Below are 14446 nucleotides of genomic sequence, written 5' to 3'. Positions count from 1 at the left end.
CCTGTGGATATAGCTGATATAGCATCATTATTATTCCTTATGGGCTAGGCTTATGTAAAAGCGCTTGCTTGCTCTCATTCTGATTCCCCAAAATAAACCCAATTATCACATTGTGAAAGTATGCAGGAAGGGATCCAGTGCGTTCCTTCCCTGATGAAAGCCACAATCCCTCGGTTTGAAGAACATCTGCCAGCAAAGAAGAGCAAGTGAGATGGAGGTGTAGTTTATGATCAACACACTCCAACTGTACAGTGGTACCTCAGGTTAAGTACTTAATTCGTTCCAGAGGTCTGTTCTTAACTTGAAACTGTTCTTAACCTGAAGCACCACTTTAGCTAATGGGGCCTCCTGCTGCTGCCACACCGCCGGAGCACGATTTCTGTTCTAATCCTGATGCAAAGTTCTTAACCCGAGGTACTATTTCTGGGGTAGCGAAGTATGTAACCTGAAGCATATGTAACCCGAGGTACCACTGTATTCTATTCACAAGGCCAGACTGGCTTGCTTTGTAACCAGAGATTCCAAACTTTGGGAGGGAAATTCTGAGCTATACTTTGGTTTTACATCAGACACAGAAAAATGCTCAGAGCCGCATTTTTGTTTAAGTATTTACAGCTGCTTTACTCTTAGTTACAATTTTTTTAAAACAAAATTGCTCTGCCCTTCCTCCATAGAGATCAAGGGTGTCTAGTTTCTCCCTTTGCCCTGTTTTAGCAGCACAACAACCCTATGAAGTAGGAATAACCATCCCAAAGTCACCCAGGTTGCAAGCCTAAGTGCAAATTTCCTGGGAGTAAGTCCCATTGAACTCAGTGGGCCTGAACCCCAAGGACACATAAACAAGGATATGCTGCCAGTACGATACATAGCTGAGTAAGAATTCGAACCCAGATCTGCCCTGATCTGAGTTTGACATTCTGTCTACTACATCAGCTGAAGTCAGACAGTGGCCAATGGCTACCTAATGCCAGGATTTTCACCAAAGATCTTGGACTAGCTGGGCTTTGGTGTGATCCAACCAGGGTCTTCTACTGCTGTCATTATCAATGTACGTGGAACTAATTAAGAGGATTAGGACAGCAGTCGGGCGAGAAACTCAGTGAGACAGTGATTCAGCATTGAGCAGGAGGCTCAGAGAGAGTTTGGAATTAAAGAAAGCTTATTTAAATAAAGTTCTTTGTTTTGTAATACTCCTGCCTGATCCTTAACAATAATCAACGCCAATTGAAACATGATGGCAGCGGTTTAGAAATAGAACCCAGTTGAAGCAGCAAAGAAATTAAACAGAAAAAAGCAAGGATTTTTAGATCATGGGGAGAAGCCTGAAACCTCCAGCACCACTGAATTTCACTGCATTTAATCTAGCCCAGGCATGGAGGTGCTGGAGAGAACAGTTTGAATTCTATCGGGATCTTGCCTTGGAGAGAGAGAAAGACAAGCATAAGGACCACTTAATGACAGCTGGAGAGGAGCAGTGGCTGCAGTCCAGCACAGCCGTGTCAGTGTCTGGTGGCCTTTTCTGACTTCAGTGTGGCCAAGAGAGGACATCACTTCCTCCTCCACCGGCTGTGTTGGCTGCTGGGGCTCGCCCCCGGTTGCAGCCAATCGTAGGTGAGTCTGGGGGCGTGGTATGGTGGAGTGGACCAGAGGGAAAACTTATTCCCTCTAGCCTATTCCCTGGCTGTAAATGCCAGCTGCACCCAGGACCCAGCCTCAGTAGACCCTGGCTTCCCCACCCACCCTAAGCCATAGCCCCCACCCAAATAGTGACCATGGAGGAGTAGCCTCAATTTGATGTACATAAGGCATGGATCAGCAGCCTAGTTATTATCTGGAAACCCTCAAGAAAGCTGTGCATTTGTATCAATCCTAAACCTTTGAACAGACCCCTAAATCACAGCCATTACCCGCCATCAGCCATTGATGCTGCAGTATGTGACCTATCCCGAGCCAAGGTTTTATCGGTGTTTGATGTAAAAAATGGATTCTGGCCCGTAGAGCTTGACACAGAGTCAAGCTATCTGACCACTTTGGCAACTCCTTTTGGCATATATCGTTGGCTGTGAATGCCAATGGGCATCAACTTCGCCCCTGAACTCTTTCTGTGTCGACTGAATCAGGAGCCTGAAAATAATTGCTGATGACATACTAATTGTGGGATAAGGAGATAGTAGAAAGGCAGCAACAAAAATCATGACAAAAAAGTTAAGCATGTTTTTTGGAGAGGTGCAGAGATAGAAATATGAAACCAAACCCTGATAAAGTCAGGTTAGGACTAAAGGAAGAGCCTTTTATTGGCCACCTGTTGACAGCAGAGGGTCAGAAAGCGGACCCAGCAAAAGTAGAAGCAATCTGGATGATGCCAAGACCTATGGATGTTGAGTCCAAAGATTTTTGGGAATGGACCCCAATTTGTCTTGGAACGTTTCAGGGCATTCCAAAAGCAGTGGGAATTTGATCATCTGACATCTTCACCTGCCTATGCCCAGAGCAAGGTGAAAGCTGAATCAGCGATCAATAATAGCTAAGATAATTTTGACCAAAGCCAGAAAAGCAGGGGCTGATGCAAATCTAGCTATCCTGGACCACCGGAAATAACCTTCACAAGGTTTGAATAGAAGTCCAGCACCACAGACATTGATGGGTTGAAGGACAAAGACTTTTATTACCAATGAGGGGTCACTTATAATGCAACCAGAGGGCTGCAGCAGAGGATCTGAACTGATTGAAATTAAGACAGGCATTTTAATATGACAGTGGCAGAGCATATTCATCTGTCTGCCACCCAATAGCCTTAAAAACTGCTTTCCCCAAAATTCTTGGGAAAGGGAGAAGTGTGTGTTTTAAGTATGCAGACATATAGCTGGATTCTAGAGCCAAAACAGTATAGAGGGCCTTTCAGACAGGTGTTTATTATGGAAAAGATGCTCCTCACCTATGCCATTTTTATTTTATTTTTATTTTTGCAGTACCTGCACAACACATTTGGCATCAAAATGTCAGCCTCTATTCTGGCCCCAATTTAATCCAGATTTACCCTCTCCAGGGGAGATCTGATAAATGGAAAAACCTGTTGTCAACATCCTGTTTGTGATACCTGCATAAACTGTGTTGCAGTGGTTCTCAACCTGTGGGTCCCCAGATGTTGTTGGACTACAACTCCCATCATCCCTGAGCTCTGGCCTTGCTAACTAGGGGTGATGGGAGTTGTAGTTCAACAACATCTGGGTACCCACAGGTTGAGAAAGGCTGGTTTACAGTATTAAGCCCCACCACAAACACAGCCTTGAAACACCTGGATCATATAAGTCAGCTCACCCTTGGGCTATGAGAGCCAGTGTGGTGTAGTGGTTAAGAGAGGTGGACTCGTAATCTGGTGAACCGGGTTCGCGTCTCCGCTCCTCCACATGCAGGTGCTGGGTGACCTTGGGCCTGTCACACTTCTCTGAAGTCTCTCAGCCCCACTTACCTCACAGAGTGTTTGTTGTGGAGGAGGAGGAGAAAGGAGATTGTTGGCCGCTTTGAGACTCCTTCGAGTAGTGATAAAGCGGGATATCAAATCCAAACTCTTCTTCTATACCATGTTAAAGAAGCTGGCATAGTGAAGATGAGGGGGCCCCATCCCCTGCGGCAGCTCAGTGGTAGAGCATGCAAAAGGTCTTAGATGCCATCCTCAATGCCTCCAGGTAGGACTGGAAAAAACACCTGCATGAAACAGCAGAGAGGCACTGCCACTCACAGTAGACTGAATTCAATGGGCCAGTGGTCTCACTCAAAAGTACAGGCATCTTTCTATGTTCCTAAGTAAGGCGCTGTGTAATCTAGGCCTCACAAAATCATCTTATTGTTCTTCTTTGCTCTACCGCTCACTACTAGAGGTATCTTAGGTGAATGCAGGTAGAAGAAAAACAATTGAGGGCCAAGTTGGAGATGATGTCTTTGTCTTTGCTTTTAACTGTGCAGGTGTTTGTTTGTTTTTTAAAAATTAGATGGGGGCATCTGATCATTATTGGGATCTTAGAAGAAGGCAAGAAGGAAGGACGTCATCCTTTTCTCTCCCTCCGCTTGCAGATTGGGGTGTAGCTTGCAGCAATATATATGTACATCTCACTGGTGCTTGGTTTCCCCCAGGAAAATGCCAGCCCCCTGGCTCCACCTTTGCCGCGGTTCTTGCTAACAGAATTCTCCAACCCCGTGTTTGAGGAAGACGGCGAGGCACCAGCCCAGAGTCAGCCGGACGTTGAGAACAGAAACAGCACCAAACTCTCCGCCAACGGCTTTGGTATCACCAACTGGGGAAGGAGGGACCGGGTGAAGACATTGGCAGGGCCCCACTAGGCAGATTTGTGTTTGAGGGTGTTAGCATGAGTGAAAAAGAACAAGTAGTCCAGTGGGGGGAATCCTTTCTGGGCAAAGGTGTTTGGGGAGCCTTTTGAGCCATAGGCCAGGGGTAGAGGATTATTTTTTTCAACCGGGGGAGGGTGCACAGTCCCTTCTGGGCAAACTTTCAGAGGCTACATGCTAATAGCTGGAAGGACTAGAGGCTCAGGTGTGAATTTTACCTTTGTGCTGTAGATTAGCAATCCTCTACATCCTACACGGGGACGCGGGTGGCGCTGCGGGTTAAAGCCTCAGCGCCTAGGGCTTGCCGATCGAAAGGTCAGTGGTTCGAATCCCCGCTGCGGGGTGCGCTCCCGTTGCTCGGTCCCAGCGCCTGCCAACCTAGCAGTTCGAAAGCACCCCTGGGTGCAAGTAGATAAATAGGGACCGCTTACCAGCGGGAAGGTAAACGGCGTTTCCGTGTGCGGCTCTGGCTCACCAGAGCAGCGATGTCACGCTGGCCACGTGACCCGGAAGTGTCTCCGGACAGCGCTGGCCCCTGGCCTCTTGAGTGAGATGGGCGCACAACCCCAGAGTCTGTCAAGACTGGCCCGTACGGGCAGGGGTACCTTTACCTTTACCTTACATCCTACACGGGACACGGGTGGCGCTGTGGTTTAAACCACAGAGCCTAGGACTTGCCGATCAGAAGGTCAGCAGTTCGAATCCCCGTGGCGGGGTGAGCTCCCGTTGCTCGGTCCCTGCTCCTGCCAACCTAGCAGTTCGAAAGCATGTCATGTGCAAGTAGATAAATAAGTACCACTCTGGCAGGAAGGTAAACGGCGTTTCCGTGTGCTGCTCTGGTTCGCCAGAAGCGGCTTCGTCATGCTGGCCATATGACCCGGAAGCTGAACGCTGGCTCCCTCGGCCTATAGAGCGAGATGAGCGCACAACCCCAGAGTCGGTCACGACTGGGCCTAATGGTCAGGGTTCCCTTTACCTTTACCTTTACATCCTCCAGCATCAAAGCAAGCAAGAATCACCTTCAGAGTTCAAGGACACATTCCAGCCAGACAGAAACACTTGAGGAGGGTGCAAGGCAGGGACAATGAAGGATGTAGCCTGAGGGCAAGGGAGATTCCCAGGAGACAGTCAGTGATGGAGAAACTGCCAACCAAGAGTAGCAAGCAGTGCTGCTAAGCTACAGAAGAATGAATTTATTATTTCGGTCACAGACCAGTTCCAGCCCACATACAATATCAAGGATGTCATAAAACATGATAGGGATACATTTGAATTTGCAATTAGGTATAACAGGGACAATACAGATATAGCAACAGTTAAAATATATATATAAATTAAAACTTCATCACTAAAATATAACCTAAAATTATCATTTAAGGCCTTAATCATTTTGATAGTACAGCTTGTCCCCTAAGTTTTATGGAAAACACACAGAATTTGGCTACCCGTAATGCGATATCAGGATCCTTGTCCTCTACCAGGGATTTTAGTCATTGAAGTTCAGATTCATTTGGAGATTTTTGCATAGCGGGGGTAATATATACCGAGTGTTTATCCTCCTAGAAACGGCAGCGTAGTAAGGCATGGAAGACAGTTTCTACCTCCATCAAGCCGCAGGGGCAGACTCGTTCCGGGTATGGTTTAGCCTCAAATCTGCCCTGCAATAAGGCAGATGGCAGCACAAAGCTACAGAAGAAGCGTTTGCAGGATGCAGTCATAGGTAACATCAGGGACTGATCCAGTCAGAACGGTTGCCTGCTCCTCACCCACCACTACCATTTAGCATCTTGCCACTTTTTAAAACTGCAAACTGCCTTGGGTGCATTGCATTCATAGTAATAATAATAGAATAATAATTTATTATTTATGCCCTGCCCATCTGGCTGGGTCCCCCCCCCCCCAGCCACTCTGGGCAGCTTCCAACAAAACACTAAAATACAATAACCTATTAAACATTAAAAGCTTCCCTAAACAGGGCTGCCTTCAGATGTCTTCTAAAAGTTTGGTAGTTATTTTTCTCTTTGACATCTGGTGGATGCAATGTCATCTGGTGGGTGCAATGCAATGAATATATATATTCATTGCATTGCATCCACCAGATGACATTATTTATTTTATATATATATATATATATATATATATATGCAGGTTTTGGTGTCCTCGGGTGTCTTCCCGTGTAAAAGTTGGGGTGTCTAGGCGACGTTTCGACGAGGTCTCACTCGTCATCTTCAGGCTGGTGCTTTCGGCTTCTTGTTACTGGAACAGAGCGGGATCTCAATGTTTGAGTTCCTATAAATACTGTAGAGGGGGTGTGGTGTCTAGCCTCCAATGTTCTGGGCAGAGAGGAAGTTCCCAGGCTAGTGTGCCTTTTCTTCTTTTGTTCCAACACGTACTTCATCCACAATGGACAAAGATACAAACAGATAGAAGGAGCACCTATGGGATCACCCCTCTCACCGGTCATCGCAAACCTGTACATGGAACACTTTGAAACCAATGCTTTAGACAAGTCAGAACACAAACCCAAACTTTGGCTCAGATATGTTGACGACACCTTTGTAATTTGGCCACACGGGAAGGAAAAACTGGATAGCTTCCTCACACATCTCAACAACTTACACCCCAAAATACAATTCACTATGGAAATAGAAGCCAACAACCAACTTCCCTTCCTTGACGTCCTAATCTACAAAAAACCTGATGGCTCCCTAGGACACACTATCTACCAGAAAAAAACACACACCAACCGCTACTTACATGCACAATCACACCACCACCCTGCACAAATAAACTCCGTAGCCAAGACTCTCATCTCCAGAACCAAACGCCTGGCTGACAAAGACCACTTGACAACTGAGTTACAGAATCTCTCAAATGTGTTAATTGCCAATGGATACCAGCAAAACAGGATTACGAAGCTAATCCAAAAGGAAACACCCCCCAAAAACCAAGACACAGAAGAAAACAATGGCATGGCCCTCCTTCCTTATATCAAGGGCACTACAGATAAAATTAGCAAAATCCTCCATAAACACAATATCAAAACAGCCTTTTGCACCAACCAAAAAATAGCCAATATCCTCAGAAACCCCAAGGATAAAATCCAGTTGGAAAACCAAGGGATCTATGAAATACCCTGCAAAGTCTGCCCAGCCACGTACATTGGACAAACAAACAGACGAATAAATGCACGTATCGCAGAACACAAGAATGCCGTCAAAAAAGAAGAAAAAACTTCCTCTCTTTTCCAACACATGAAAGAAACAGGACACAAAATTAATTTTGCAGATTCCAAATTGCTCTTTAACACGGAACATCACCACAAGAGAATAATCATGGAAGCCATCGAGATAGAGAAACACCCTCACAACATGAACAAGCGTGACGACACATCCCGCTTGCCAGACATCTGGAAATTAGCCCTCCCCACAAAAACTGACACCAGATCCAGAGGCACACAGAACGCCAACACCAATCAACCACACCAGACCCAAACCCAGACCCTCTCCACAGATGAATTACTGACACCATCCAGTAGCCAATCCATGGTGGCACCTCCGGATGCTGCACCCCCCTGCAATCCCTACACAGATCTGGCTGACACAAGCCACAAAACCACAGCTCGCCCCTATACACGAAGCCAAGCCAAAGCACAACTAAGTGCAATACAGCCATCTTCTCAGGAAAACTCTTCACAAAGTTCAAGAGGTCAAGACACAAAGACTTTAGCAACTAATCCACACCTAATGACCCACCTAAGTGGTACTCAGGATATCACTCAAGAAATCACTCAAGGTATCTCTCAAGTAATTAAGGAACAAAAGAAGAAAAGGCACACTAGCCTGGGAACTTCCTCTCTGCCCAGAACATTGGAGGCTAGACACCACACCCCCTCTACAGTATTTATAGGAACTCAAACATTGAGATCCCGCTCTGTTCCAGTAACAAGAAGCCGAAAGCACCAGCCTGAAGATGACGAGTGAGACCTCGTCGAAACGTCGCCTAGACACCCCAACTTTTACACGGGAAGACACCCGAGGACACCAAAACCTGCATTCCTGTACCCGTGAAAATCTACGAAAGCATATATATATATATATATATATATATATATATATATATATCTTAAATAAATAAATGAACAAACAAACAAGCTAGCTAACTAGCTAGCTAGCCAAATAGCGTCACTTGTCTAAGGCAACTTCCTATGTTCCTGTTGCAGGGTAGTGTGGTGGTGGTGGTGGTACAGGAGGGGATGCTGGGAGGTTTCTGTGCCATGACTGTGACTCTCCACTCCTGTGCCTGCAGCCCAACAGGTCCGGGACATGGCAAGCAGGAAGTTCAAGCCAGACTGCAAGTTCTCCTGGCTCTGCGTGGCCATTCTCAGCACGGTGCTTCTCCTCCTCCTGGCCTTATTGGTGGGCATCATCATCGCCTCCCGTAAGTTCCAGGCACCAAGACCTGTCCAGAATTCCTCCAGAGGGGGTGGGCCCCTCCTGCTTTCCCCAAAAAGTACTTCTTTCTGCCCTAACCAACCAACCAACCCCCCACCACCACCTTTTAAGGCAGAGCTGGAAGATCTAACAGAAGCAGGGATAGTCAACAAGGTGCCCTCCAGATGTTTTCTTTCTTTCTTTCTTTCTTTCTTTCTTTCTTTCTTTCTTTCGTTCGTTCGTTAGTTACTGCATTTGTCTTCGCAATTTACATCCTGTTTAGTTGCAGTAGTCGTGTACAAGGACTCAGTGCAAGATGAAAATCATTTAAAACTATGAAATTCAGTATCTGGCCTCCTTATTTACTTCTTATAAGCTGTTTGTGAATGATTATTAAGATTTTACTAATTATAACTTAAATAGCCAGATACAGGATAAAGGAAGTCTTTTATTTGGTTGTTTGTATTGTTGTATGTTATGCTTATTGTATGTTACGTTCACGTTTTATGAGGGTGGATTTCTGTATTTGGGGTGGGGGGTTTATGTTATGTTGTAAGTAAAATTTCCAATAAAAATTTAAAATTAAAAAAAAACAACTATGAAATTCAGTTAAAATGCCTTCTGGGGTTTTTAAGGAAGTCTTCAGTAAGCACTGTAGATTCAACGGGGAGGGGGGCCTCTTTGAGCCCAGCTGGAAAGGAGGTTCATAAAAGTAGGCCCACAACATTGGATATAAGCTGTGTGTCTGAGCCATGTTGTGGGTCTCTTGTCCAACTCTCAGCACCCATAACAAACCACAGTTCCCAGGATTATCTAGGGGACGCTGTGGTTGTTCCAAGTGGTATAATACCACTTTAAATTTATAGCACAGGCTGGGCCATGGTGGCTCTCCTGAAGTCCTCAGTGATTGGACAGGGATATAATGACTCACACTGCTCCCCGCCCCCCAGTGAAGTGTAGTTTTCCCCCTTACAGAGCTGCAGTTCTCAGCATCTTTAACAAACCACGGTTCCCTGGGTTCTTTGGAGGGGAAGCAATGTGCTTCAAATGCATGTTGGATGTGCTTTGAATGTACTTTTGGTCCACTGTAGATGGGCCAAAGGTCTGGTTCTGAATAAAGCAGCTTCCTAACTCTGTTTGAGGGTGGAGAGGCAAACCTCCTTTCCCATTGCAGCTCTTCTCATCCCTTGTAAATTCTCTTTCTATGGCAGCAGAGCTGAAGTCCCACCATCCCGTCAAACCCTCGCTCGGGGCTTCTCATGCCCACACCATCACCGCTACCTCAACTCCCATCACCAGGACCTCGCCAAGCCCCCAGCCCACAGGGACGCTATCCCTGGGAGGAGAGTCGCCTGTTACCACAATGCCAGCACCTCGTGAGTAGACAGCTGATGCCAGAGTTGTTTCCCTGCCCGCCTTTAGAAGCATGAGCCCTACCCATTGTGTGGGGGATGCCTGCTTTCCATTTGGTACAATGAACAGTCACAGAGTTGAAACTCTGTTACCGACCCCTGACAAGTGGCCCCTGGAAAGTTGCCCAGAAGAGAATGTGGCTCTCAGCCTGCAAAGGATTACCCATTCCTGCTGTAAATCCACTCGACGTGTCTGTCGTGTACTGAAGTTCTCACCCTGGGCCAGCAGGGGGATACTGTAGATAGTTTTCACTCAGGTCCACATATGCAAATAAGGAATTGAAAGTGACGTTCAGTGATTGGATAGATACAGAAAGTTGTTACTGTTGCGTTGTAGTGGAGCTCTATATAAGCAGGTTGGCTGAACCCTTCAGTTCAGTTCAGTTCTGGGTCTGTGAATAAACAAGAGCTGTTTGAAGAACCGCTGTGTCACCAGATATGTTCACCCATAACTTAACAGTGTTATCGTTGTTGTTTTCCCCACATACAGTATGTGGAGGGATCTTGCTTGGCCCCAAGGGCACCTTCAGCTCCCCCAACTACCCAGCCCCCTACCCCCCAAACATCTTGTGCAAGTGGCACATCCGGGTGACGGCAGGGATGGCGATCCAGCTGAAGGTGGAGGAGCTAGACATTGAGAGTTCTGCCTCATGCCTGTACGACCGGCTGGAGATATTCAAGGAGCAGGACGCTTCCTCGTTGTGGGATGGGAGTACCAGGTAAAGTGCCATCGTCCTATGGTTTATTTCAAATTGACTTTATTTTTAATTGCACTGTTTTGCTGCTCTGTCCTTTGGGAGGAAGGGCAGGATATATCCTCTGACCATTCCCACCCCTTTTCCCTCCCAGGGGGCCATGGGAAAGCGCTAGCTATTTTTCCCTTGGCTCCCTTTTTAAACAGGTGGCTTTTGCAGGTACTGTGGCTCCGTGGCACCGGCAACGATCAACACCAACTCCAGCCAGCTTCAGGTCATCTTTGTCTCAGATGACAACATTGCTCCCTCGGGCTTCACTGCCTGGTATCGGGCCGTTCTGCCCAGTGAAAGTAAGTGAATCCAGGTGGTGTGGAGGTGGCGGGGGCAGAGAGAAATTCTCTTAGGGGGTCGAAAGAGATCCTTCCAAACATTTTATTCCAAGTACTGGGTAGTGCTGGTGATTTGGGGAATGTATTATTACTTGGTTGCTAGACCCATTGACTTGCCGATTAGAAGGTTGGGGGTTCAAATCCCCACGACAGGGTGAGCTCCCGTTGTTCGGTCCCAGCTCCTGCGAACTTAGCAGTTCGAAAGCACGTCAAAGTGCAAGTAGATGAATAGGTACTGCTCTAGCGGGAAGGTAAACGGTGTTTCCATGCACTGCTCTAGTTCACCAGAAGCGGCTTAGTCATGCTGGCCACATGACCCGGAAGCTGTACGCCGGCTCCCTTGGCTGATAAAGCGAGATGAGCGCCGCAACCCCAGAGTCGGTCACGACTGGACCTAATGGTCAGGGGTCCCTTTACCTTTACCTAGACCCATTGAAGCTAATGGAGAAGACTAAATTAGGATTGTTCATTTCAGTGTGATGAACCTAACCTAAGTTAGGTTCATTCATTTCAAGGAGATGGGAGAAGCCATGGCGCTTTTGACCAGTTCCAAAACAAGTCTCAAGCCAGTTGGAATCCTTAGCTTCTTGTGCTCCGGGGGTGTTTGTCTGTTCCAGAGAACTGTTCCTGGGATGAGTTTCTCTGTGACCAGGGGCTCTGCCTCCACTCGGCCTACGTGTGTGACGGTTATCATGACTGCCATGACAAGAGAGATGAAGCCAACTGTAGCACAAAGCACAAAGGTACAGTCTGAAACAGCCAACACAGCTGACCCCCAATGTTGCTGTAGGGCAGTGGCAGAAGAATTATTGGTGGGAAGGCATTGCAAAGGGGAGGCAAATGCCAATATAAGAGGAATGAGCTCCAAACCAAATTGTGAGCTTCCCTTTCTATGGGTGGAGCAGTTAAGAACATCCAGAATTTCCCTTCATTCTGGTCCAAGTTTTTACTGGAACTGACCTAATTTGCACCTCTCAGGCAAATGCATGGGATTGTCCCCAGGGCTAATCTCCAACCAGAGCCGGCCCACCCAGGACACCTCAGGCAGCGGAAGTACAAGAGGTGGTGCTCTATCTACCCCACTGCTTCCATTACTGAGAGGGCATTCCAACTAATTCTAACCCTTTCAGAGCTACCATTTCCAGAATTCCTTCAGAAGAGCGTTTGACTGTTAAACCACTTTGGAAATGGTAGCTCTGCAAGGGAAATAGGGGGTTGCTTAACTCTCAGCACTCTTACCATACTACAGTTCTCGGGATTCTCTTGGGGAAGGCATGACGGCTGTTTAAAGTGATATGATACTTCTCTAAAAGAGTAGTTCAGACCGGGGGGGGGGGTGGGCTTAGCACTGTCTGTTTCATAATAGATCTGGGGAGGGGGCTTCTATGTGAAGTAGTTTGGCCAGCTTCCCAAATCTGTTACTGGAATCTGAGTGGACATGCTGGAAATGAGGAGCTATCTCCCGCTTGGACTACTGCAATGCACTCTATGTAGGACTACCTTTGAAGGTGACCCAGAAACTGCAATTAATCCAGAATGCGGCAGCTAGACTGGTGACTGGGTGTGGCCGCCGGGACCACATAACACCGGTCCTGAGAGATCTGCATTGGCTCCCAGTATGTTTCCGAGCACAATTCAAAGTGTTGGTGCTGACCTTTAAAGCCCTAAACGGCATCGGTCCTGTATACCTGAAGGAGCGTCTCCACCCCCATCATTCAACCCGGACACTGAGATCCAGCGCTGAGGGCCTTCTGGCGGTTCCCTCATTGCAAGAAGTGAGGTTACAGGGAACCAGACAGAGGGCCTTCTCGGTAGTGGCGCCCACCCTGTGGAACACCCTCCCTTCAGATGTGAAGGAAATAAGCAGCTATCCTATCTTTAAAAGACATCTGAAGACAGCTCTGTTTAGGGAAGTTTTTAATATTTAATGCTGTATTGTTTTTAACACTTGACTGGGAGCCTCCCAGAGTGGCTGGGGAGACTCAGCCAGATGGGCGGGGTATAAATAAATTATTATTATTATTATTATTATTATTATTATTATTATTATTATTAGTTCAGCAGTATCGCTGCACAACTATTAAGAGTGTAGGACCGCTGTCCTGTTTTTCATCTAAAATAGCTATGGGAGTTGCAAAGAATTTGCCTCTCATTGTGAGAAGAAGGAAAGTACAATAGGAAAAGAGAAAGGGAGGGGGGGAGAGAAGGAGAGAGAGAGAGAGAGAGAGAGAGAGAGAGAGAGAGAGTGTTCAGAGGGAAAAATCACTTGGATATCCTTCTCTCTCGTGCCAATAATGCAAGCCCATCCATCACCACAATATGTGTGTTTCCTTACAGGTTGTGGAGGGACCCTCACCAGCATGGAAGGGCAATTATTCTCCCCAAATTACCCACAGCCATACCCACATCTGCAGGTGAGTGGCGACTTGAGATGTATTGTGGACCAGAGCAGGGGGACGCATCTTGCCCCACACTACCTTGCATGCCCCCAACAGAGCTGGGCAGTGATGCTTTTACCTTGCAGCAATGCAATGCCCTAATAAATGGCAGAATCTGAAGCAGTCCAGTGTCAGTTCTTGGAAAGCCGCTGCAACTGTGGGACTTTTGAGAAATTTTCAGTAGAGCACACATGGTAGTTCAGACCCTGCAATCCTCTAATAATTAATGTGGCCATGTGAATGGGATGGATGTGTAAATGTGGCTTTATAATAGAATAATAATTTATTATTTATACCCCGCCCATCTGGCTGGGCTTCCCCAGCCACTCTGGGCGGCTTCCAACAAAATATCAAAACACCATAATGCATCAAACATTAAAAGCTTTGGCCCACCCTAGTGGCAGAATGTAGCTCCTGGATGAATGCTTGCATGGGAATGTTAAGATTCTCCACCTCTGTATTGTTAGAGGCTTATTGCATTGCTGAGAGGGGAAGAGTCACATGTAAAAGGATCTCTGCCCAGCCCTTGGGCTGGAACGACGTTTGCACACAAGTTCAAAATGTAGCAAAGTTCCAGAACCTAAATTTGTGCTTGGGGGAAAGGACTGTAGCTCATTAGCAGAGCTTCACCCTTGCATGTAGAAGTTCCCCGGTAGGTTCAGCCCCCAGCAATGGAAGTTTGTCCATTGGAGCAAATGGGACATTGTCATAACAACCTCAGCCTGCTCCTTATGA

The 14446-nt window shown here is 46.8% G+C and overlaps 1 protein-coding gene across 3 annotated transcripts in view; it reads left to right on the top strand.

Moving 5' to 3' along the window:
* Nucleotides 1–14446, top strand: part of MFRP (membrane frizzled-related protein) — a 28347-nt gene that overhangs the window by 3953 nt on the left and 9948 nt on the right. The window contains exons 3-9 of one of the 3 annotated variants that reach the window (XM_083714012.1): nt 4132–4282; nt 8653–8784; nt 9989–10153; nt 10680–10908; nt 11104–11234; nt 11891–12016; nt 13611–13687. In XM_083714012.1, coding sequence (XP_083570138.1) covers nt 4132–4282; nt 8653–8784; nt 9989–10153; nt 10680–10908; nt 11104–11234; nt 11891–12016; nt 13611–13687 — 1011 coding nt within the window. The remainder of the gene's footprint in view (nt 1–4131; nt 4283–8652; nt 8785–9988; nt 10154–10679; nt 10909–11103; nt 11235–11890; nt 12017–13610; nt 13688–14446) is intronic. The other 2 variants (XM_083714013.1, XM_083714014.1) reach the window with 2 other exon arrangements.

Source organism: Podarcis gaigeae (assembly GCF_964106915.1).
Source record: "Podarcis gaigeae genome assembly, chromosome: 15".
Taxonomy (NCBI): Eukaryota; Metazoa; Chordata; class Lepidosauria; order Squamata; family Lacertidae; genus Podarcis; species Podarcis gaigeae.
The sequence above is the reverse complement of the archived record's forward strand: the minus strand, read 5'-3'. Positions and strand labels throughout refer to the sequence as shown.